Here is a 24,377-nt window from a genome sequence, read left to right as displayed (position 1 = left end):
GATAAGTTCAAACCAAATTTTCAAACCCTAAATGATTTCAGATGTAAAAGTGATGAATACAAAAGTTGTTCAACTCATCAAGATCTACAACTTTTATTTTTGTCATCTTATCATTTGACTAAATTTGAACCTTTCAAATTTGAAATTTTAAAAAATGACAAATTCGAACCAAAATTTGAGACCCAAAATAATTTCAACATAAAAAGTGATGAATACCAAAGTTGTTCAACTCATTAATATCTACAACTTTTATTTTAGTCATCTTATCATTTGACAAAATTTGAACCTTTTAAATTTAAAATTTTGAAAAACGACAAGTTCGAACCAAAATTTGAGACCCAAATTGATTTCAACATAAAAAGTGATAAATATCAAAGTTGTTCAACTCATGAATATCTGCAACTTTTATTTTGGTCATTTCTTCATTTGACAATTTTTTAGCACACATTATTCACTAATCTTACACATGTCTCATATAGTTTATAAAACCTTACAAGACATGTGTCACATTTATGAACAATGTCAGTACTACTTTGTCATATGAAGAAATGACCAATACAAAAGTTGTATATCTTGATAAGTTATTCAACTTTGGTATTTACCACTTTTTCAGCTGAAATCATTTGGGGTACCAAAATCTTGTCTGAAGTTGCATTTTTTTGAAATTCAAAATTTAAATTGCTCAAACTTTTCATATGTATATATTGACAAAACCAAAAAAATAAATTGATAGAGAATGATTTTAGAAAATTTTAGGAAAAAAAATCATCAGATTTGGAGTTAGTATGAGGAAGAAAAACTAGTTACAAAGTTAACCCATAGATTAAAAAAAAGAAATCACACTGTTCACTATGATCATGTAAGGATCATATAGAACAATGTGATTTCTCTTTTTAATCTGTGGCTAAAACTTGTAACTAGTTTTTCTCCCTCATACTAACTCCAAATGTGATGTTTTTTTTTCTAAAAATTTCTAAAATCATGCTTCAGCATTTACGTTTGATCAAACTTGGATGTGACAATGTTTTACACATTTTAAAATTTGAAATTTGAAATTTGATAAGTTCAAACCAAATTTTCAAACCCTAAATGATTTCAGATGTAAAAGTGATGAATACAAAAGTTGTTCAACTCATCAAGATCTACAACTTTTATTTTGGTCATCTTGTTATTTGACTAAATTTGAACCTTTCAAATTTTGGCTGCTATTTATTCGTGCGCCATCAGTAGGGGCGGCTGGTGATTCAGCCGCCCCTACAGTTGGGCACTGCAGGGACGGCTGGTGATTGAGCCGCCCCTACAGATCAGCCCCAACTATAGGGGCGGCTCAGATTACCAGCCGCCCCTACAGTGCCATCTGTAGGGGTGGCTGGGCTGCTGGGGCCCGAGGACGCCCACTGTAATGGCGTCCCCAACCCCAGCCGCCCCTACAGTAAAAACGCCCTCGTTCCTACTGTACGAATCTGGCGTAGTGCATGTGACCGATGGTGCACGGTCAGGCATTTACTATCGCTAACAAAGTGACCAACCACCCCGGTACAACTTCAAGTACTAATTAACATCCACGCATACTTAACATCAAGTACTTAACAGCAACTACTACTTAACAGAAAGTTTCAGACACTAGGCATAAGGACGGAGATGCCGAGATGGGGCCAGGGTTGGGGCGTTTTATAACTCATAAGGTCTTCAATCATATCAAATAAATTAAAACCTGAGTTACAACGAACACACCTACATAGCGCAGTGGTGGAGAAGGTTTTATCTGGACTAGAGCTCCATGGTTCGAATCCTGTGGGGAGCACTTTTTAATTTTAATATATGCGTCCCCAATTCTTTTCTTTCCATACTTTTTTTAAGTTTTAAATTCGTTGCAATTATCAAAGTATATTGCAACCAAAAATAAGCGTTGCACTTGAACACAATTTTCACTTCGACCCCATAGATTTCGTTGCAATAAAATTTAGCACTTGCAACAATATCAAAGTATATTGCAACTGCCAAAAAAGGTTGCAATTGACCCCCACTTTTGCTTCGCCTCCAAGAGTTCTCGTTGCATTAAGTATCTAGCATTTGCAACACTTGTCAAATTTTATGCAACACAAAAAAACCATAGCAATAGTCAAAACCAAATGCAACTAACGTAAATGTAGTTGCAGTACTACCACACAATTGCAACCAAAATCAAGTCTACTGCAACCATTTTTCACCATTGCAATATCGTCCACCAAATGCAACAGAGCTTTGCAACATCTTGAAAACCGTTGTATTAAAGGCATGTATCGCTACCATTTTTTAGAATGGTTGTAATACAACAATCTCTGGCAACCAAATTTTCTACGTTGCAATTCTTCGGCGTTGCAGTAGACCGAAAATCTTGTAGTGAGTCCGTCGTGTTGAGTTTGTGTCCTGGTCGAGGTCTTGCTGCTGGTTAGGTCATGTTAGAGTCCAGTTCGTGTGTTTTCTCCCATTATTTTCATCAAATCCTTGCTGCCGTGACCAATTTTACGTACATTGTTCTCGTTTTGTCCTCTAATTTGGAGTCAATTCTTAAAATTGGTCTAGTTTTCGTATACGAACTCGGATTTCAATGTTCCATATATCAAAATCGATTAGAATTTTTTTGATCCATCCATCCCTCGCTCTAATAGGGTTAGAAAATTTTAATTTGGTCAAAAACTGGTCACAAGATCCTCTTTTCGTGGTCACAAGCTTTTTATCGATTTTGAGCACGTCTTCTAATGAGGCCGTCAGTAAGGGTGGAGATAACAATCCTAAGGGTTTCAACGAGTGTGTCAGCCAAGAGCAACTACAAGCTGTTGTAGAGGATGTCCAAAAAAGGATAAATGAGGCCGTCAGTAAGGCCGACACTGCGCACTCATTGAACTCAACATTGGCAACAACATGGAGAGAATAGACAAACGAATTTCCATGCTAACCGACAAGGTTACTGAGCTGGAAAACCTTGGTGGCGGTCAACAACAATGACGTCTCCGGTAGCAACATCGATGGTCTCTTGCCAGAAGACACGGTGCATGATGCCACTAGGAACATAGATTGAGCAACCTCCCAACAAGCAAGATTACGACGACGTCTTCGCCGCAACACGACAGGTATGGGTGGTGTCCACCACCATCAAGGTAATAATCATCATGTGCCCGATGATCCTTATGCTAAGATTAAGTTCACAATACCATCTTTTTCAGGTCATTATGATGCTGAGGGATATCTTGATTGGGAGATGACAGTAGAACAAAAGTTTAGCGCTCACCTTGTGCCTGAGCATCATAGAGTTCGATAAGCTACTAGTGAGTTTAATGATTTTGCTATTATTTGGTGGAATGAGCTAGCTGCACAGGATGTTTTACCTGGTTTGTGGGAAGAACTTAAGGTAGCTATGCGTGATCGTTTTGTACCTCCTTCTTATCATAGAGACTTACGTAAGAAATTGATGCGTTTAGAGCAAAGAGATAAATCTGTACAGGATTACTATGATGAGCTCCAAAAGGGATTGATGCGTTGTAGTGTTGTCGAGGAGAATGAAGATTCCATTTATCGTTTTTATTCAGGTTTGAGGCGCGAGATTCAGGACATTATTGATTATAAAGAATTTAACACTGTCAACTAGTTGTTTCAGTTTGCTATGCTTGCAGAAAAGGAATTACAGGGGTGTGAACAGCAGAGCAAGAGCAAGGTCAGCACCACATACACGCCACGCTCGGCACCATCTTCGGGGATGACCAAGCCAACCACTTTTCGGGCGCCTCCACTAGCGAGCAAGCGACCAACAGCCTCTGGAGTTACCGCTACACCTAAGGCACCTCCCGCATGACCTTCAGATTTAGGTAAAAATTATTTGCAGGTGCCTACCAAGAGTACCTCATCTGTTGCATCAACGGAACGCACTTTAGGCATTCAGTGCCACCGCTGCCATGGCATTGGCCATGTGTAGAAGACTTCCCAAGTCAGCGGGCATACATTACTACAGAAGATGGTTACATCAACACCTCTGACATTAAGGATGGAGAAGACCAAGATACAGATCATGAGGACGGTGAAGTCCTTGGCGACGAGGTCACGGCGTCCTATAGGAGCATCATTGTACAGCAGGTGCTCAGCTCACAAGTACAGCAACCTGAGAAGCTACAACGGCATAACTTATTCCAGATTTTCTTCGTCATCAGCAACCGTCGAGCACGTATCATTATTGATGGAGGTAGCTACAATAATTTGGTGAATTCTGATTTGGTCAAGAAGCTTGGCTTGAACACACGTCCGCACCCATGTTCATACCATATTCAGTGGCTAAATGATTCTGGAAAAGCAAAGATAACACAAACTTGTAGAGTTTCATTTTCCATTGGTTCTTATGCTGATTCTGTTGATTGTGATGTGGTACCTATGTAAGCCTGTTCACTCTTATTGGGTCATCCTTGGGAACATGATAATGATGCTACACACCATGGTAGAAGTAATAAATACACCTTTGTGCATAAAGGAAAGAAAATTACTTTGGGACGTTTGACCCCTACTCAAATTGTATAAGCTTATAGAGAACGCGCTGCTAATTTGAATAATGTTCAATCTGAAAATCAGCAAGTTGCTCATTCTATTCTCCCACCTAAAAAGGATAAGTCTATATCTATTTCTAAGGCTGAGGAGATTAAATTAAAGGGTGGTGTTATGCTTGCAACAAAATATGACTTTGCTAAAATTTCTGATGATGATATTTGCTATGCTTTGGTATGCAAACGAGCTATGTTTTCGCTTGATGATATTATTAGCTTGGTGCCTTCTGCTGTCACTAACCTTTTGTAGGAGTATGAGGATATTTTTGTAGCTGAGATACCCCCGGGGCTGCCACCTATGAGAGAGATAGAGCATCAAATTGATTTGATTTTGGGAGCAACCTTGCCCAACCGTGCTGCCTATCAAACCAATCCCGAGGAGACTAAGAAAATTCAACGGCAAGTCCAAGTCTTTTTGGACTGTGGGTATGTATGTGAAAGTCTTAGTCCTTGTGCCGTTCCTGTACTTTTGGTTCCTAAGAAAGATGAAACTTGGCGTATGTGTGTTGATTGTAGAGCCATCAATAATATTACTATTTGGTATCATCATTCTATTCCTAGGTTAGACGACATGCTTGATGAGTTGTGTGGTTCTATAATTTTCACCAAGATTGACTTGCGAAGTGGCTACCATCAAATTAGAATGAAACTTGGAGATAAATGAAAAACTATGTTTAAAACCAAATTCAGGTTGTATGAGTGGTTAATAATGCCTTTTGGTTTGACAAATGCATCTAGCACTTTCATGCACTTAATGAATGAGGTTTTAAGAGCTTTTATTGGTCGTTTTGTGGTAGTTTACTTTGATGATATATTGATTTACAGCAAGTCTTTTGATGAACATATGGATCACTTACGTGCTATTTTTAATGCTTTACGTGATGCACGTTTATTTGGTAACCTTGAGAAGTGCATCTTTTGCATGGATCGAGTTTTTTTTCTTGGCTGTGTTGTAACTCCACAGGGAATTGAGGTGGACGAGATGAAAATTGAAACCATAAAGAGTTGGTCAGTTCCCCAAACCGTCACACAGATGAGGAGTTTTCTTGGTCTTACAGGATTCTACTGCTGCTTCGTCAAAGATTTCAGAACCATTGTTGCCCCGTTGCATGAGTTGACGAAGAAAGGGGTGGTGTTTCATTGAGGAAAGGCACATGAGGAGTCCTTTGACACTTTGAAGGACAAGCTCACACACGCACCATTGCTACAACTTCCAAATTTTGGTAAGACTTTTGAGTTAGAATATGATGTTAGTGGAGTTGGCATTGGAGGTGTTTTGATGCAAGATGGTAAACCCATTGCTTACTTTAGTAAAAAATTACATGGTCCTATTCTTATTTATTCCACGTATGATAAGGAATTATATGCACTTATCCGTTCTTTAGAGACGTGGCGTCATTATTTATGACCTAAAGAATTTGTTATTCATTCTGATCATGAATCACTTAAGTATCTTCGCTCTCAACATAATCTAAATCGTAGGCATGCTAAATGGGTTGAATTTATTAAATATTTTCCTTATATTATCAAGCACAAGAAATGAAAGGATAATGTGATTGCTGATGCTTTGTCTAGACGATATACATTGCGGTTCCAACTTGATTATCGGATTTTTAGGCTTGAATCAGTAAAAGAACAATATGCGCTTGATCCTAATTAAGGACGTGTTGCTAAATTGTAGAGAAAGACGTACATGAAATAAGTTTATGATCAATGATGTGTTTTTATTTAGAGCTAATCGCCTATGCGTTCTAGTTTGCTCGGTTCGTCTTTTGTTGTTACAGGAGGCACATGGAGGCAAATTGATGGGACATTTGGGAGCCAAGAAGACCGAGGAGGTGCTGTCCACATATTTCTTTTGGCCTAGGATGAGGCGAGATGTAGAACGGTACGTGGCTCAGTGCACCATATGTCAAAAAGCTAAGTCGTGGTTGAACACATATGGTTTATATATGCCTCTTCCTATTCCTTATACTCCTTGGGCTGATATATCTATAGATTTTGTGTTGGGTTTGCCAAGGATTAAGAGGGGGATGGATAGTATTTTTATGGTGATTGATCGTTTTTATAAGATAGCATATTTTATTCCTTGTCATAAGAGCGACGATGCTGTTTATATTGCTGACCTTTTCTTTTAAAAAATCATTCGCTTGCATGGTATGTCTTCTACTATTATTTCAGATCGCGATATAAAATTTTTGAGTCATTTTTGGCACACTTTGTGAAATAAATTGGGTACCAAGCTGCTGTTTTCTACAATATGTCATCCCCAAACTAATGGGTAAACTGAGGTAGTGAATCGAACATTGTCCACCATGTTGAGAGCAATTTTGAAGCACAATTTGAAGATGTGAGAAGAGTGTTTGCCTCATGTGAAGTTTGTATATAACAGGGTGGAACATTTCACCACCAAGGTAAGTCCTTTTCAGGTAGTGTATGGTTTTAATCCTCGCGCTCCTATTAATCTTTTGCCTTTACCTACTACTGAGAGAACATATAGTGATGCTAGAGAGCATGTTGAATTCATTCGTAAGTTGCACAAAACAACTAAAGCAAATATTAAAAGAATGAATGAAAAGTATAGAATTGCTGGTAGTAAAGGTAGAAAAGAAATTAAACTTGAACCGAGTAATTTGGTTTGGTTATATTTGAGAAAAGATAGATTTACTGAGCTGCAAGTCTAAATTAATGTTAAGAGCAGCTGGTCCTTATAAGATAATTGAGAAAATAAATGATAATACCTATAAACTTGAGTTGCCACCCAAGTTTGGGGTTAGTCTCACCTTTAATATTGCAGATTTGAAGCTTTATTTGGGAGAAGAAGATAAGCTTGAGTCGAGGACGACTCAGGGGAGGATGATGAGGACATCACTCCTTCAGATGTACCTGCTGATCCTCCAACGTCATGCAAGGTCCAATGACCCGAGTTCGAATGCGTCAACTTAATTTAGAGGTGAGCTCGTTCTTAAGCGATCATTTTTATACTTTTGAGAATAGACTACTACCTAATGATGTTATCTTGCTTAGGAACATTGGAGAGGGTCACGAGGGACTTAGAGGAAGAGGTGGAGGCGTTGATGATCAACAAGGACATTCAACAGAAACCGGAGGCCCGGTCCAACATGATTTCGAGTCTGCCTCGGCCTTCAGGACCAGTCTGCCTTAAACTGGTCATCTAGGACTCCGGACTCCGTTTTCGATGATCCACATATGGTTGGAAAGCTAATTTTATATGGAAGTCAATCCAAGTGGTTTCACATCAAAAGGCCTTCAGAATCAACGGGCGAAACAAGTCAGCGTCTAGAATCTGTCAAGGTACTGCGACACTGTCTTTTGGTCCATTAGACCGTGTATCGTGTTTGGGCCTATTAGGGGGTGTGTCCAGGGTAGGCGACGACCCTAAGACCTTTATAATCATACGCCACCGCCGTCATTAGGTTTTGAGTTTTGCTTAGATTAATCTGTCAAGAACACTTTTGTCGTTCATCGGTTTGTGAGACTTCAACTTCGTGATATTAATCATTATCTGTAATTTGGTTGCTTTCTTTATTGTTCTTGCTTGTGTTCTTCGTTGGGATTAGCTTTTTTGGTGAGGTCAACCGGATCCGTGTCTCGGTTGATAACTAGAGGAGTTGTGGTGCTAAGATTGCAGGGTTCGATCTTTCGATCTGAAACCGGATTGGTGTGTCATTCTCCGCCACAACGATAGTTACCTGTACCTGACGGAAGATCGGAATCCCCGTTCTCATTAATAACCCACCGAAAAATGAAAATTTGGTTGCGCTTGTTTGTGAAGGAGCCTGGCTACCATGGAGGAGCTTGTCGCTAGCGAGGACACACCTCCAATGTGTAATTCATCGTCGAGAGACACCCAACCATAGAGGATTTTATAGCCGAAAAACACCTCACCATGGAGATGTCCACTTAGATCCATGTGCTGCCAAGGAAGCAAGGTAGGACGACGAGCGGGTATAGTAGTGAGGGAAGAACAAGGACATGTGCGGGCAGAGGGGGCGTGAGGGAGGAAAGCAATGAGGGAGTAAGGCGGTCAGCGGCGTCGATGAGATGAGCAGCCGCATCAGGCCAGCGTCTTTGTCAGGAAGACGAGAAACTACGTGAAGGAGACGAGCAGCGGTGTGGAAGAGAAAAGATGAACACCGTTAGATCGTTGGCACGCTGTATATACTGTGGTCCAGTTAAAAAAGTGTCCGAGAAGGAAGCAGGTCGGACAGAAGCATTTCCGAAAGCAAAAGGGGTATTTTCCATATTCGCTGGGTGGGCCTGCGCCGTGATATTCAGATTGATGGGTTAGAAGTGGCGGGCCGCAGCCCAGAAACATGTAAGCCCACTTGGACGACCACAGCGCCTGTGCTGGCTGCCGCGGCCGCACCCCGCCGCAAAGGCGATCAATCAACAACGAGTAAAACCCTAAACCCTAGTGGATGCTTCTAGTGCCTCCGCGCACCTCCATTCGTCTCGCCCGCGCTGTCTCTAAAAACCACCCGTCCCCCACCTCGTCGCCGCCTCGCGTCCTTTCCCCCTACGCAAGAAAGAAGCGAAGCAACTCTCCGCCGCCTTCGTTCTTCCACACCACCCAAAGCTCTCGCCGACCATAGCCTCGGTCCCCGCGCCTCCTTCCGCAATCATGTACCGCGCGGCCGCTAGCCTCGCCTCCAAGGTGCGGCAAGCCGGGAGCAGCTCCGCCGCTCGCCAGGTGAGAGCAGACTCGTGTTGCTGGGCGTAGTTGTGATGGGTCTGATGAGGACCCCGCTCTCAGATTTGGTAATGAGGGTTCTGGTAGTTCTGCGTGCAGGGCTTAGACCCTCTTGAATCTTTTGGACTCTCTGTCACTTTAGATTGCTTAGGATTCAGTGGGTTTGGGGTTTGCTGCATGGTGCCTTTCGTTTTGGTGGCGATCTGCCGGAATCTGTAGTTCGCTAGTGCAAGATCTAGGCTAGCTCTCTGTGAGGGGCTTTACATAAATCTACGGTGGTGATCTCGTCGCTACCGTGCTCCAGTTAGCTGTTAGACCTCGAATGCACTGATAGGCAGCTGGGAAACTTTGATCTGATCCAGCAGAAATCGATGTCTTGTGAAATTTGTTATATTGTTGTTGTGTAACCTTGGGCAAGGCAGTCTCTAATTGATCACGTGGCTTCAAATTAAATGTGCTCATTCTCGGCTGTTGTGTGTGATGCTTACAGGTTGGAAGCAGGCTTGCCTGGAGCAGGAACTATGCTGCTAAGGACATCAAGTTCGGTGTTGAGGCCCGTGCTCTGATGTTGAGGGGTGTTGAGGAGTTGGCAGATGCGGTGAAAGTGACAATGGGTCCTAAGGTATAACCATGCTGTTATACAGATGACAAACAATTACCTGAACAATATAATGAGTACCAAATTTTCTTAATAGAACACGACTTCGCCTTCTAGTTATGCTGAGCACTTCCATATGTCAGTTTCCTTCCTTATGCCAATATTCTAGGAGCTACAAATGCTCATTATTGCACTCACTGATTCCAATATTGCTTGGTGTGTTTTACTCTGTTGTAATACTGTTGCATTAGTTGTTTGTTTTGTACTTGAACTTATTTCCTGCCTTCTGCAGGGGCGCAATGTGGTTATTGAGCAAAGCTTTGGTGCACCGAAAGTCACAAAGGATGGTGTGACTGTTGCGAAGAGCATTGAATTTAAGGATAGAGTAAAGAATGTTGGTGCAAGCCTTGTGAAACAGGTTGCTAACGCAACTAATGACACTGCTGGTGATGGTATGGCATCCTTTAGTCAACCAATTTCAACTTTGATTAGGTTTATACAAAATAGTATTAATATTTGTATCTCCAAATAGGTTTACTATGGAGTATATGACGTGATTAATCTAATGATGTTTATCTCGTATCACAAATATTAGTATTTTTTGGTATATATTTTGTCAAAATTAAGATTGTTTGACTTCTTGGAATGCAAGAGGAAGACTTATTTTGGGACGGAGGTAGTACTTGTGTGGAAGTATTCTGTGTTCCTGGAGTAGATGGTGCTGTTTCTTCAGTTCCACTGTTGCTATACATTTGATATACTGTTTGGATCTTTGGGAAGTGTAGTATGTGATTCCAATATGTTCAGTATTGCTACTAACAGCCTTTGCTATTTTGTGAAGTTTGTTAGCTCTGGTGGTGTGCACGCTGTTATTTTCTCTATTGGTGTGAATACCAGCTTTGATTCTTCATAATAAGATTATATAAGGTTATCTAATTTCTTGCTATGCTGCTAATAATACAAGGGGACATCCCTTGGTATATGCTTTTCGCGGACGATGTAGTGCTAGTTGATGAAAGCCGGACAGGAGTGAATCAGAAACTGGAGTTATGGAGGGAGACTTTGGAGTCCAAAGGTTTTAGACTCAGTAGAACTAAAACTAAGTATATGAGATGTGACTTTGGCACTACTACTCGGGAGGAGGAATATATTATCTTTCGATATTTAGGATCAATGCTACAAAGAGACGGGGACATTGATGAAGATGTTAGCCATAGAATCAAAGCAGGGTGGATGAAGTGGCGCCAAGCATCTGGTGTCCTATGTGACAAAAGGGTACCACAGAAGCTAAAATGTAAGTTTTATAGGATGGCGATTAGACCTGCTATGTCGTATGGTGCAGAATGTTGGCCTACGAAAAGATGACATGTTCAACAGATAAGTGTCGCGGAAATGCGTATGTTGCGTTGGATTTACGGTCATACAAGAAGGGATCGAGTTCGGAACGATGATATACGTGATAGATTAGGGGTAGCACCAATTGAAGAAAAGTTTGTCCAACACCGGTTGAGATGGTTTGGACATGTCCAACGGAGACCTCCAGAGGCACCGGTGCGTAGTGGAATCCTAAACCAGGATATTAACGTGAAGAGAGGCAGAGGAAGACCGAAGTTGACTTGGGTAGAGGCAATAAAAGGAGACTTGAAAGGATGGAATATATCCAAAGACTTAGCCTTAGATAGGAGTGCTTGGAAAACAGCTATTCACGTGCCTGAACCTTGATTGCTTCTGCTGGGTTTCAACTCTAGCCTACCCCAACTTGTTTGAGACTTAAAGGCTTTGTTGTTGTTGTTGTTGTTGTTGTTGTATTGTTGAATTGTATGTAGCTTGTTGATGCTTTCTTCTAACCATACCTGATCTGATATCCAAAAATTTCAGGTACCACATGTGCCACTGTTTTGACAAAAGCAATATTTACTGAGGGGTGCAAATCTGTCGCGGCTGGAATGAATGCAATGGATTTAAGACGTGGAATCTCAATGGCTGTTGATGCTGTTGTGACCAATCTTAAGAACATGGCCAGAATGATCAGCACTTCAGAAGAAATTGCACAGGTATATCTGCAAGGCTCTAGTTATTTTATTTTGTTCTTATCATGTCCATCCCTTCTCTCTCTTTTTTTAATTCTCTCTATCCTGTAAAGGTGGGTACAATATCAGCAAATGGGGAAAGGGAAATTGGTGAGCTTATTGCCAAGGCTATGGAGAAGGTTGGCAAAGAGGGTGTGATTACTATTGCGGTAAGTTAAAACCAAAGCTTACCTGAGTTATTTTTAGGCTATTCCTCTACGGACCCTTCTGTTTCCACTGTATGATTAGTCCACTTGCACTAGTATTCTAATGCACTCAGCTTCAGTGATTCTAATTGTCTACAACTCTACATGGTTCTGTTTTTGAGGTGTACTTGTGCTGATAAATGCACATTTTGATTGTTTCCTTGTTTGGCCACGTCACAACGTTAGTTATTAGAAATATTTCTCAAAAGTTTTGAGCCACAGCATTGGTACATGTTATTAGAAAAAGATCAAATAGTTGCTACAGTGCTGTATGCTTCATTCTTGTCTTTTCTGGCTTCCTCAAATTGCTCTTTTCTGCGTTGTGCTGTTTCAATTTACTGATCTAATTGTTCTATAGGACGGTAACACCCTTTATAATGAGCTTGAAGTTGTGGAGGGTATGAAACTTGACAGAGGTTACATCTCTCCGTACTTCATTACAAACTCAAAAACCCAAAAATGTGTAAGTGCCCTTTACCTCTATATATGTTTTTCTGAGACCTTTGGTTGTGTACACCACAAAAATATCTTAGTTGTACTTTTTGTGTCACAGGAATTGGAAGACCCATTGATCTTAATTCATGACAAGAAGGTTACAAACATGCATGCTGTGGTTAAGGTTTTAGAAATGGCTCTAAAGGTAATCTGTTTGCTGTCATTTAGTGGTATCAGTATTGGTATCATTGTGGCCTTTACTGATTCATTTTTTTCATTCTTTGCTTGGAACAGAAACAAAAGCCTCTACTGATTGTTGCAGAAGATGTGGAAAGTGAAGCATTGGGCACTCTGATTATTAACAAGCTTCGTGCAGGCATCAAGGTAGGTTGGTTCTGCCAAGTTTCTGTGTTTGGTACCATTTCTGTAGTTCTAATTGGAATGGTGTTCAGGTCTGCGCCGTCAAAGCTCCTGGTTTTGGAGAAAACAGGAAGGCAAACTTACAGGACCTTGCTATCCTTACTGGAGGAGAGGTAGGCTTCACAGTTGTTCCTGTTGTGCATTTTGTTTTTCTGCATAATTCAAAATAGCATGTCTGATCTCTGCATCTATCATGATTCAGGTAATAACTGAAGAGCTAGGAATGAACCTTGAGAATGTTGAGCCTCACATGCTGGGTACATGCAAAAAGGTATAGTAGAGGATTTAATAGTATTTTCTATTTTCTGACATGTTTATTGATTCTTGTGCTTTGATAATACTATTTTATATGCTGAACGACTTACTTTTCAATGCAGGTGACCGTCTCTAAGGATGACACTGTTATTCTTGATGGATCTGGAGACAAGAAATCTATTGAAGAGAGGGCAGAGCAGGTTCATGCAATATTACTTTTATTGTGTGCTTACTTAAATTGCTTCTAACTTTCTGGTTCTGATAGTTTATGGATGTTGCAGATTAGATCAGCAATTGAGAATAGCACTTCAGATTACGATAAGGAAAAGCTCCAGGAGCGGTTGGCAAAGCTCTCTGGAGGTGTTGCTGTACTGAAGGTGAGGTTATTGACCTATGTATTTACTAATGGCAGATTACATGTTTCAAACAGTTTTGTTTTCTATAGTAATAACTGTTACCTGTGGCTGTCTGATATTTGCTGATTTTGTGCCTGTGTGCCTCCTCTAGATTGGAGGAGCCAGTGAAGTAGAAGTTGGTGAGAAGAAGGATAGAGTGACAGATGCACTGAATGCTACTAAAGCTGCCGTTGAAGAGGGTATTGTACCAGGTACATCATTTAGAGTTCATGGGATGTTTATGCTGATTTCCTTTGTGTTAGTTACTCCTATTGATTTCCTGTTGCGTCCGTATGCCTGATAGTCAATCTTTAATTGTATATGTAGGTGGTGGTGTTGCTCTTCTCTATGCATCGAAGGAGCTTGATAAATTGCAGACAGCGAACTTTGATCAGAAGATTGGTGTGCAAATCATTCAGAATGCTTTGAAGGTCTGGGAAAGTTGGAATTATTTTTTCTGGACTCGTACCTGTGTGCTAAGCTGACGTGGAATATTTTGTAAGCAGACACCTGTACACACCATTGCCTCCAATGCTGGGGTGGAGGGAGCAGTAGTTGTGGGCAAGCTTTTGGAGCAAGAAAATACCGACCTGGGTTATGATGCTGCTAAAGGTATGATGTCTCAGCATTTGGCTGCCAATTCATTCAAACAGTTAAAAGTGATCAGATGCTAAAGGTGCGTATGTTTCTACAATTCTACATATGTTTAATGAATGATATTGTACAGGCGAATACGTTGACATGGTGAAGGCTGGTATCATTGACCCACTAAAGGTGATCAGAACTGCTTTGGTGGATGCTGCTAGGTAAACTGACCTTTTATTTTGAACAGTAGGAAGTTATTGACTAGTTTCCACGATAAACTATCAGCAACAGCCAACGATGATGAAGAACGTTCAAAACTGCTCTATGGCTATTGAATTGGCAACAATTTGTTCATCTGGTCTTCATGACTAAATTTTTTAGGTATTGGTGTCTGCTTTTTACGCTGGTGTTAACAAGTTTGCCCTCCCATCTTGCAGTGTGTCGTCCCTGATGACCACCACGGAATCCATAATTGTAGAGATCCCCAAGGAAGAGGCACCGGCTCCAGCAATGGGTGGCATGGGTGGAATGGATTACTAAGACAAGCACACCCACGATACACGTGAAAGCAGAGACTCTTTTTTAGGCGGTGCAAGTTCATCTTTACTGTATTTTGGTCGATGATGAGTTGGTTGTCAGGCGGATACAATTTTGAGTATGCGGACGTAGGACCTCTCGATAACTCCAAACGGAGCTATAGTGTGGGAATAAAAAAAATGAACAGTACTTTGTGGTCTGAAGCTGTAGATCAAGATTGGATCCTGACATCTTGTGCCGAACCAACTGTAGTCTGATTATTAGTACATTGTTTTGGCTGAGGTAAAATCGGATTGCCGTTCTGTTTTGTCAGTGTCGGACACATCTTGCTTCTCCCCTACGATCCAATAGTCGGACACGTCAGATTTAGTAGCTTTCAGCTGGATGAGAGATCAGCTTGGAGACTTGGTAGAGCGGCATGCGCGGCATGAGAGCGTGCATCTGCATCACAAAGATTAGCGCTAGTTACAATCATAACGTTTTTTGTTTGTTTGCGAAGAGTTACATTCATAACTGTAGTACTGAGCTAACTATCATCGATGGCGCACGTGATAGAGGAAGAAAGGCCTATGGCGGAGGAGCATTATATGCATTTTTTATAACGTTTTATTTTGATAAGAAAAAATATTGTGCATTTGTTTGATTCGCTGAAATTTGACTGATACTGATGCTTATGCTGATTTGTTGTTCCTTCGTTGAAAAGTATCATTGAAGTAGTGTTAAAGAATAATATGATTTGTTTGGTATGGTTTCGTCTCTGCCACTTTTCATCCCTATTCATCCACTGTGGATGAGACCGGAGCCGCTGCACAACAATGTGCTACAGTCACGAGCAGGAGGACCTAGCTAAAAGGCCAAGGGAGCCAGGCCAAAGAAGGTTCTAGTCTCCATACTAGCTGATCTACTGCTGATGTGGCTGCCGTGCTCCTTGCTGCACTTGCACAGCCTGCCGCTAGCGCGTTGCCGTCACGGCCGGTCGGCGCGGCGGTCGGCGACGCGACGTCTTGAATTGGTATCAGGATCAAGCAGGCGGCGGCGGGCAAACGAAGTGGTTAGGGGCTTAGGGCTATCTAGGGCGGGCGGGGCTTGCCGATTCGGTCATGTCCCTAACTCCCTAATCCCTATGCGCGCGCGGGCCAATGAATGGCCTGAAAATTGTGTTGCCATGGGACTAGATTAGGCGAGCCAATGCTGCCAAGCAGGACGAACGACAGGCGTCACTACTTCCTGGCCTGGCCGTCTAAAGACTACAGGTTACGCTTACGCTGCACTGCCGCAGCGCGTGCGTGTACCGTTCCGTTCGCCGACGGTGTAGTGCAGTGGAGGCAAAAAAACCCCCTGCTGCCTGCTGAGCGGGGTAAACACAAAAGGCTGGGCCGCTGATTGCCCGATCGTCGATCGATCACGCATGGCTGTACATGTCCCGTCGTCCCGATGCCCGTCGTCTCCAAGACCTCTCTTCTCGTGAGCGACGGCAACGCAGGGGATGGATGTGGGAAATGGGAGATGCAGTCATGCAGTGGGGCTGTACGTACGGTACCTGCAGAGAGCTAGGAATGCGACAAGACATGCTCACACCAGTCACTGATCCTGGCGTGATTCCATCCACTTTTGAGGTGCCACTGAACTGCCGGAACTGGCACGTATTTAATTTAAGGACCTCGACTTATCTTACCGTCTTTCTCTTTAATTAGAACTCTTGTAAGCTCATCACTGGTGACGACCAGAAAACAATCGGAGGTTAATGAGGGGTCGTACGAGCGATCAGTAACTGACAATCGGAGTATATGATGGGCTAAACACGAGGTTTCATTAGTTTGTTGTTCGTGTAGGGGGTTGTTCCACGGTCACATCTCACGACCAAAAGACAGAGAGAGATGCAAGTACCAACCATTCACTACCGGAATGAGAAAGTTTGCCGTGTTCCTACGGTACACGGCGAAGCCTAAAAAATACTCGACAAAGCCTTTGCCAAATGTTACACTCGGCAAACGGCACTCGACGTACATAGAGTCGGCAAACGTTTCTTTGTTGAGTGTTTTTATCGGGCGCTCGGCAAAGACTTTGCCGAGTGTTTTTTTGGGCATGGACACTTGGCAAAAAAAAAAATAAAAAAATATATAAAAAAAACCACCTCCGCCGCCACTGCCACCACGCGGCTCGCCCCGCCGCCGCTGTCACCTCGTGGCTCGTCCCGCCGCTGCTCGCCACCGCCACCACGCGGCTCGCCCCGCCGCTGCTCACCCGTCGCCGCCGCCACCGCCACCACGCGGCTCGCCCCCGCCGCCGCTGCCACCCCGTGGCTCGTCCCGCCGTTGCTCGCCACCGCCACCATGCGGCTCGCCCCGCCGCTGCTCACCCGCCACCACGCGGCAAGCCCCGCCGTTGCTCGTCACCACCACCACGCGGCTCGCCCCGCCACTGCTCGCCCGCCGCCGCCACCACCGCCCGGCTCGCCTGCCGCTTCCCGCCTAGCCCGCCGCCACCACCACCTGTGCAAAAAAAAGAGGGAGAGGGAGGGAGATGGGGGAGAGGGAGGGAGATGGCGGCGCCGGGAGGGAGGTGAGCGGTCTACGGCGCCGGGAGGGAGGGGAGGGGCGGCGGCGCCGGGAGAGGGAGGGGAGGGTGGGAGGGAGGGGGCGGCGGCCGGGTGCTTTTATAACGTGCCGAGTTTGCCGAGTGTCGGATCGAGGACACTCGACAAAGCTGGCTTCGCCGAGTGTCAGATCACAGCACTCGGCAAACTAATCTTTGCCGAGTGTCTAGGGTTTGGGGCACTCGGCAAATATATTATTATTTTTATTTCCTTGTTTTTCATAACGTGATTTTCCTTGTTTGTTCGATGTACTTTGAAAATACCTGGTCAAATTGACTCAACAATATATATATATGATTTTTCTACTAATATGATTCCATTATTTTATGCAGTTACAACTCAAATTTAATTTATACCAATTAAAATTCTATAATTGCATTTAATAAATTAAAATTATCAAACAGATCCAAAAAAATTACTAAAATTTCGCATGAAACAATCTATGTTCTCTATTGTCTATACAAAAAGTTTTGAAGTCAAACCCCAATTCGACCGTCACTTGACTCCAAATCTTACTGATTCCTTCTCATCGCTACGATTCTTCTTCTGAGATGTTTTGGTTTGTAAACATCGTACGTGACAAATTATGCGAAACCTTCTCAATTTTTTACCACAGCCTCCACGTATGATATCATCACATCATGACAAATCTCATGATTTCCAGACTTTGTTTGCCTTTTTTAGAATTTAAAAACCATTCGGCCACACGTTCGTGGTCGTGTTTCCTGAACAAGACGTTCAAAATTTCTTTTTACTCATTTTATTATATTATTTAAATCACTTATAGTTCAAATTTGACTTATACAATTCTTAGAAATACACTAAATTAATTAAATATAGCAAACAGATCCACAAATATACCAAATTTTAACATGGAATACCACATGTTGTATGTTGAGGATAGAAAAAGTTTCAAGGGCAGAAGAGAAAAAAAAAATTATTTGCCGAGTGCCAAATAGTTACACTCGGCAAACATATTTCTTTGCTTAGTGCCAGACAGTTACACTTGACAAACATATTTCTTTGCCGAGTGCCTAATTTTGCCGAGCGTTTGTTTTCTAGTTTGCCGAGTGTCGAACTTTGCCGAGTGTTTTTTGCATCGTTTGCCGAGTGTATTTATTTTACCAAGTGTTTTTTTCGCAGCACTCGGCAAATGGCTTGTTTGCCGAGTGCCCAAAAAAATATACTCGGCAAACATAAAAACACTCGGCAAATAGCCGGTTTCGGGTAGTGCATCTTAAAGCTCCGGTACAAATTTATTCGATAAAAAATGTGAGTGATGGCATTCTAATCTACACGTTCCGAGAGAAATGACGTCATCTTAAATAATCCTGAATTGTATATATGCGTGATTACATACGAGTAGTACAACTTAATGCTGATGGACTGATCGGGAAAGGTGGAGTGTATATATGCAGGAACGCGCAAGCAGCAGCTTTGGAGGTTAATTTATGAATGAAGTGCGGAGCAATTTAATTAGTTTCATGCATCTAAGATTGTGGCTCGATTAATTCCGTCCCATCGGATGCGATCATTCTGCTGCCCCCATGAGGCCATGATCGAGCAATGCCAATGCTTTATAAACAGACAGCCCTGGAGCTGCAGCCTGCAGGTGGCGTTGTGCATGAAGAAGCCATGATTGAACGCTTCACCTACTCCAAGGACCGATCGACGATGAGCAGGAGCGGCATTGCCTCCTTGTCCTTGTGGGCGGCCGTGCTGGTGGCCGTGGGCATGCTGGCGAGGCCGTCGGAGTGCGCGCGCGCCTTCTTCGTCTTCGGCGACTCGCTGGTGGACAACGGCAACAACAACTACCTGATGACCACGGCGCGCGCCGACTCGCCGCCGTACGGGATCGACTACCCGACGCACCGCCCCACGGGGCGCTTCTCCAACGGCAAAAACATCCCCGACATCATCAGTACGGCCGGCCGGCTTCCCTCTCTTTCTCTCTCTCGTATGTGGTGCTGCCACGTACGCGCGCGCTAACGACCCCATGCATCTGTCATGCATGCAGGCGAGCACCTCGGCGCCGAGCCCACGCTGCCGTACCTGAGCCCCGAGCTCCGCGACCAGAAGCTGCTCGTCGGCGCCAACTTCGCGTCAGCCGGCGTCGGGATCCTCAACGACACCGGCTTCCAGTTCGTGAGTAGTGCTGGTCGATGGTCGTCGTGCCCAATCCATCAGGAACTCTTTATATATATTTGATTTGATTTGAGGACCCATGCATATATATGCAGGTGAACATCATCAGGATGAGCCGGCAGCTGCAGTACTTCGGCGAGTACCAGGGCAAGCTGCGCGCGCTGGTGGGCGCGGCCCGGGCGCGGCAGATGGTGCGCCGCTCGCTGGTGCTCATCACGCTCGGCGGCAACGACTTCGTCAACAACTACTACCTCGTCCCCTTCTCCCTGCGCTCCCGCCAGTTCTCGCTGCCGGACTACGTCCGCTACATCGTCTCCGAGTACAAGAAGATCCTCATCGTACGCAAGCACAGCAGGGGCTTGCACCCTCCTGTTTTCCTAAAAAAAACACTGCTTGCATTGTTATGGTGTCTCTGACTGCTGCACGCGTGCATGCATGCAGAGGCTGTACGCGATGGGTTGCCGCCGCGTGCTGGTGACGGGCACGGGTCCCCTCGGGTGCGCGCCGGCGATCCTGGCGCAGCTCAGCCGCAACGGCGAGTGCGCGGCGGAGCTGATGCGGGCGGCGTCGCTCTTCAACCCGCAGCTGGCGCGCGTCCTGGACCAGCTCAACGCGCGGTTCGGCGCGGGCACCTTCATCGCGGCCAACGCGTTCCGCGTCCACTTCGACTTCGTCAGCGACCCGGCCGCGTTCGGCTTCGCCACGGCCAAGGAGGCGTGCTGCGGCCAGGGCCCCCACAACGGGCTGGGGCTCTGCACGCCGGCGTCCAACCTGTGCGCCGACCGGAGCAAGCACGTGTTCTGGGACCCGTACCACCCCACGGAACGCGCCAACCGGTTCATCGTCAGCCAGTTCATGTCCGGCTCGCTCGACTACGTCAGCCCCATGAACCTCAGCACCGTGCTCCAGATGGACGCCGCATTGGACTAGAGACAGGCCTGATCCGCAGACGAAACAACCAATGCAAGCCTGCCTACGTCGTTTGTATCTGTGACTGACCCGTGTGTGTGCATGATGATCACATAAACAACATATATACCGTGAGTTCATTATAAAAAAAATATGTACTGTGAGTTTGGGGGTGTGGTTCTGATTTATCCATGTTTGCTTCGGATGACGTGTCAAATGCAGAGTACTTGTCTAGTGTACACGCTGAAAGAGAAGAATTGGAACGATCGCAAAAATCATGAATTATATATTTGAGTTGAACATATATACTCCCACCGTCCTAAAAGATAAGCATATTTTAATCATGAAAGAGTCAAACATAATAGGTTTTACTGTTAGTTTTTACTAGAATAAAATGTGAGTTGGGTCCTTAAACTTTTGGGTATTTCCATTTGCGTCCTCGAAATAAAAAAAAACGACTACTGCCGTCGTATACCAACGGTCTAAAACCCGCCACGGCAGCACCAACATCTGAGGTGGCCATGCTACAGTGCAGCTGGACGCTGGGGCCATGCCAACCTCTCAAAAAAACCTTCCCCTTTCTCTTTCTCACTCTCAAATCCATCCTCCACGCCATGCTCTCCTAGCTCGCCGCGGAGGCGCGCCTCCTCCCCACACTCACGGCAGCCCTCTCCTAAAAAATTCATAACTTTTTCAAATGAAGTCGGATGAAGACAAATTTTATATAAAAGTTATATATCTTGAAGATATGTACAACTTTATTGTTGACTACCTTTTTATTTGAAATCATTTGGATCCAACAAATTCAGTTTGAAGTTCTGACATTTTTAAATTCCATTTTTAAAATTTTTTCTAACAACCTCGGATGGAGAAATGACCAAAACCAGAGTTATAGATCTAAAAAAAAAGCGTTGCAGCTGATAAATTTTTTATTTGAAATAATCTATGGTCCGAAAACTTTGTTTGAAACCCTCACGTATTGATCAAAATTTAAAATTTTCGAACGACCTTGAATGGAGAAATAACAAAAATAAAACTTGTATATCTCAATGAGTTATATGGCTCTGTGGATGACAACTTTTTTATTTGAAATCATTTATCCATGAAAAATTTTGTTTGGTTTTCTCATAATTTGTAACTCAAAATTTTCAAATGACCTCGGATGGAGAAACTAGAAAAACCAAAGTTGTAGTACTTGATGATATCTATAATTTTGCAGTTAAAAACTTTTCATTTGAATTTGCATAGGGTCCCAAATACTCATTTCAAAATTGGGTGAAGTGAATAAAGGGAAACTTGGGGGTGGAGTGGTCAAGCCCGCTACATGTGAGGCCTAAGTGCATCTCCAATATTTTCTAAAATAATTACTTGGTAAATTAATGAGTTCTCCAAGTGACTAAAAGGTTGGGAACATATTTGTTGGCTTTCCTCCAATAGTTTCTAAAATCTCATCCTAAAAAGTAGAAGGTAAAATTAGTTTTGAATTACCCCAACCGTTTTTATACTTTCTATATCTCTTGTACATTTGCATCAGGAACTCTACCTTACTTCTTATTCTTCCTGTCGTCCTTTCACCATCGGATTGGCATGATGGATAACACACGTATTTATCCACATGGCGAGCTCATTTTTTCCAAGTGTGGGAAGATTGGGAGTTGAGATAGGTGTTGGCAGTCCTTAATGACCATATCCGACCGCCAATTAATATCCAAAATAGGAGAAACAAACAAACTTTCGACACATATGCATTTACTATTGACATATTTCCACATGTATTGGATACTTAGAGTTTTGCAGGACATACATATGAAATACATGGGAATATAATAAAAAGGCACAACACAGGAAAGCGTAAAGCAGAAAAGCGCAAATGAGCCAAGCAAAAGCCCACCTACAAGCCAAAACTGGGCCAAGCACCACCGAGGAAGCACCCAGGCCTAGCCAGCAGCCCACCGGAGCATGGCGGTGGCGAGCGGGGCTAGCCCTGGTGCAGCCGCACCAGTGGTGCTCCCGACCCCCCCCCCCCCCCCCCCCCCGCCGCCTCTCGGGCCCACCTTGCTCCGACGGTTGCATGGCCGCATGCAAAGGCGGCTCTCTATAATGTTCTACACAAAGTATGTTTTGGTTTGGGGTATGATTTTTAACGATCATACTTTCATAGGTTTTTCAAATTAAGCATGGTGCTTAGGTTGATCAACCTACCTTGATCAAATTAAACTAGTTTAATCATTGAACTAGAACTGCTAAGTATAGACATGGATGGAATAAACAAAGTATAAACCTATAAGAAAAACCATATAAAAAAATAATAAGTACTAAATAACCTACCTCAGAATCATCATCCAAGCAACTGGCCATGAGCTAGCTTGGGGGACCCCACAGACGTAATTTGTATCTTTTATTTTTTGTATTTTAAATTTTCCCATTTATTCTTTGCATTTATTTATTAGCATTTAAAAAATATCAAAAAATTAAAAATACCAAAAAACTGAAATATGATAAAACAACAAAAATATGAATTTCACTCTCATATGTGTTTTAAGAATGTTTAGTTTCTCCTAAGTTGAAATGATGAATAGTTGCTCTGTCTATAATTCATCTGTGCCTAGGCTGTAACTTAGTATTCCACAAGATTTAAATTTGTTGGCTAAAAAAATATCTCATCCTAAAAACTTGAGAACTTGTGGATTGCAAAAGCATACTCCTATTCTAAGTTGTTGCGAGTTATGATATGGTACAAATAGAATTTGCTATGATTTTGTTCTAAGAGAGACTAGACATCCGGAGTTTTTAATTTTAAAAATACTAAAATTCAAAATTCCTCAATGATTATGAATACCTACCAAGGCGATATGACATGATTCAAATTCAAACCTTAGTCATATGCTACTTGTTTGAGCATTGAGCTTTGTCAAATTGTTGCGACCCTTGTTGAGATTCTCGTCATGCGCCCATGATCAAGACACACGTACACCCACAAATAAAATGCAAACTCTTATACTAAGAGTTATGCAAAAGCATGCATTTTCTGTCCACCAAATACTTACTCCATCAATGTTTCATGAGTCTCTCTTTCTAAAGTTTCATATGCCAAAAAGAATAGTATGGACTATGCTAAAAGAAAAAGAAGGAAAAGAAAAGAAAAGTATCCATGCCAAAAGGCATGAGAGAAAAAATGCATGCTAAAGAGCATAAAAAAAAGAAAATAAAAATAAAAAGAGAGAAAGAAATAAAGATAGCCCATACTTTTAAATAAAAGGCATTCTCCAAAAAGAGAGAAATTCATGAATCAAAGGAGTACCAAAACAATATTTAGAATTAGGAAGTTATAAAAAAAATCCACACACTTGCATGTCTTGATCAAAGTGTATAACTTGCATCTCCTTAAGGTTCGATTTTTTACTTAGCAAAATATGTGATGCAAGTATGCCTCAATTTCATACATACCCAAAACTCCACAAAAAGCCTTTAGTGGTAGGATGAAAAAGAAGGCAAAATATCAAAATGCCTTGGTGAGGTTTCATACACATTGAGCGATCGAGAGAATCATTTGAGGAACTTACATTTATTTTGCAAAACTCATAAAACCTCCGGATAGACAGTTGATCAAGGAATGAATGATTGGTGATTCTGTTATAACTGTTCTATCTTGCAACCGCCCAAGAACTTGGAAAAGCTACACGCCCCACAGGGATTAAGTAAAAAGGGTGGATAAAAATGCCAACTTATTTAAATTACGGAAGAATACTTTGTTATAGGCATGGCACTTGTGAAATATATTCGGCATAGTAGCAACTCCTGATCAACAACCAAGTATTAGCTATTTGCTCAAGACGAGCAAAGGTTAAGCTTGTGGGATTTGTTGGTGGTCCTTAACGACCATATCCGACCACCAATTAATATCCAAAATAGGAGAAACAAACAAACTTTTGACACATGTATTTA

General features: G+C 42.8%; 2 protein-coding genes across 2 annotated transcripts; both read left to right on the top strand.

Moving 5' to 3' along the window:
* Positions 1-9,021: 9,021 nt before the first annotated feature.
* LOC136487687 (chaperonin CPN60-2, mitochondrial-like) lies at positions 9,022-15,089 on the top strand. Its single transcript, XM_066484790.1, has 17 exons — positions 9,022-9,282; positions 9,773-9,904; positions 10,173-10,332; positions 11,759-11,934; positions 12,024-12,119; positions 12,514-12,618; positions 12,709-12,795; positions 12,885-12,974; positions 13,043-13,123; positions 13,213-13,281; positions 13,388-13,465; positions 13,547-13,642; positions 13,773-13,872; positions 13,988-14,091; positions 14,167-14,272; positions 14,388-14,466; positions 14,683-15,089. The coding sequence occupies exons 1-17, from the start codon at positions 9,214-9,216 to the stop codon at positions 14,783-14,785; spliced, it is 1,731 nt and encodes a 576-aa protein (XP_066340887.1). The 5' UTR covers positions 9,022-9,213; the 3' UTR covers positions 14,786-15,089.
* Positions 15,090-18,929: 3,840 nt separating this feature from the next.
* LOC136487678 (GDSL esterase/lipase At5g33370-like) lies at positions 18,930-20,694 on the top strand. Its single transcript, XM_066484780.1, has 4 exons — positions 18,930-19,299; positions 19,396-19,523; positions 19,619-19,861; positions 19,965-20,694. Exons 1-4 carry the CDS (start codon positions 18,945-18,947, stop codon positions 20,451-20,453), a joined length of 1,215 nt encoding a protein of 404 aa, XP_066340877.1. The 5' UTR covers positions 18,930-18,944; the 3' UTR covers positions 20,454-20,694.
* The last annotated feature ends 3,683 nt before the right edge of the window (positions 20,695-24,377 follow it).

The sequence above is a fragment of the Miscanthus floridulus genome, chromosome 1 (genome assembly GCF_019320115.1).
Source record: "Miscanthus floridulus cultivar M001 chromosome 1, ASM1932011v1, whole genome shotgun sequence".
Taxonomy (NCBI): domain Eukaryota; kingdom Viridiplantae; phylum Streptophyta; class Magnoliopsida; order Poales; family Poaceae; genus Miscanthus; species Miscanthus floridulus.
Note: the sequence above shows the minus strand (reverse complement) of the source record. Positions and strands in the feature narration are given on the sequence as shown.

Coding starts and splice junctions, on each gene's coding strand:
- LOC136487687 (XM_066484790.1), top strand. CDS start 9,214: ATGTACCGCGCGGCCGCTAGCCTCGCCTCCAAGGTGCGGCAAGCCGGG. Junction 13,282..13,387: donor TGCTGGGTACATGCAAAAAG/GTATAGTAGAGG, acceptor TTTTCAATGCAG/GTGACCGTCTCTAAGGATGA. Junction 13,873..13,987: donor TGAAGAGGGTATTGTACCAG/GTACATCATTTA, acceptor TTGTATATGTAG/GTGGTGGTGTTGCTCTTCTC.
- LOC136487678 (XM_066484780.1), top strand. CDS start 18,945: ATGCCAATGCTTTATAAACAGACAGCCCTGGAGCTGCAGCCTGCAGGT. Junction 19,300..19,395: donor AAACATCCCCGACATCATCA/GTACGGCCGGCC, acceptor TCATGCATGCAG/GCGAGCACCTCGGCGCCGAG. Junction 19,862..19,964: donor AGTACAAGAAGATCCTCATC/GTACGCAAGCAC, acceptor GCATGCATGCAG/AGGCTGTACGCGATGGGTTG.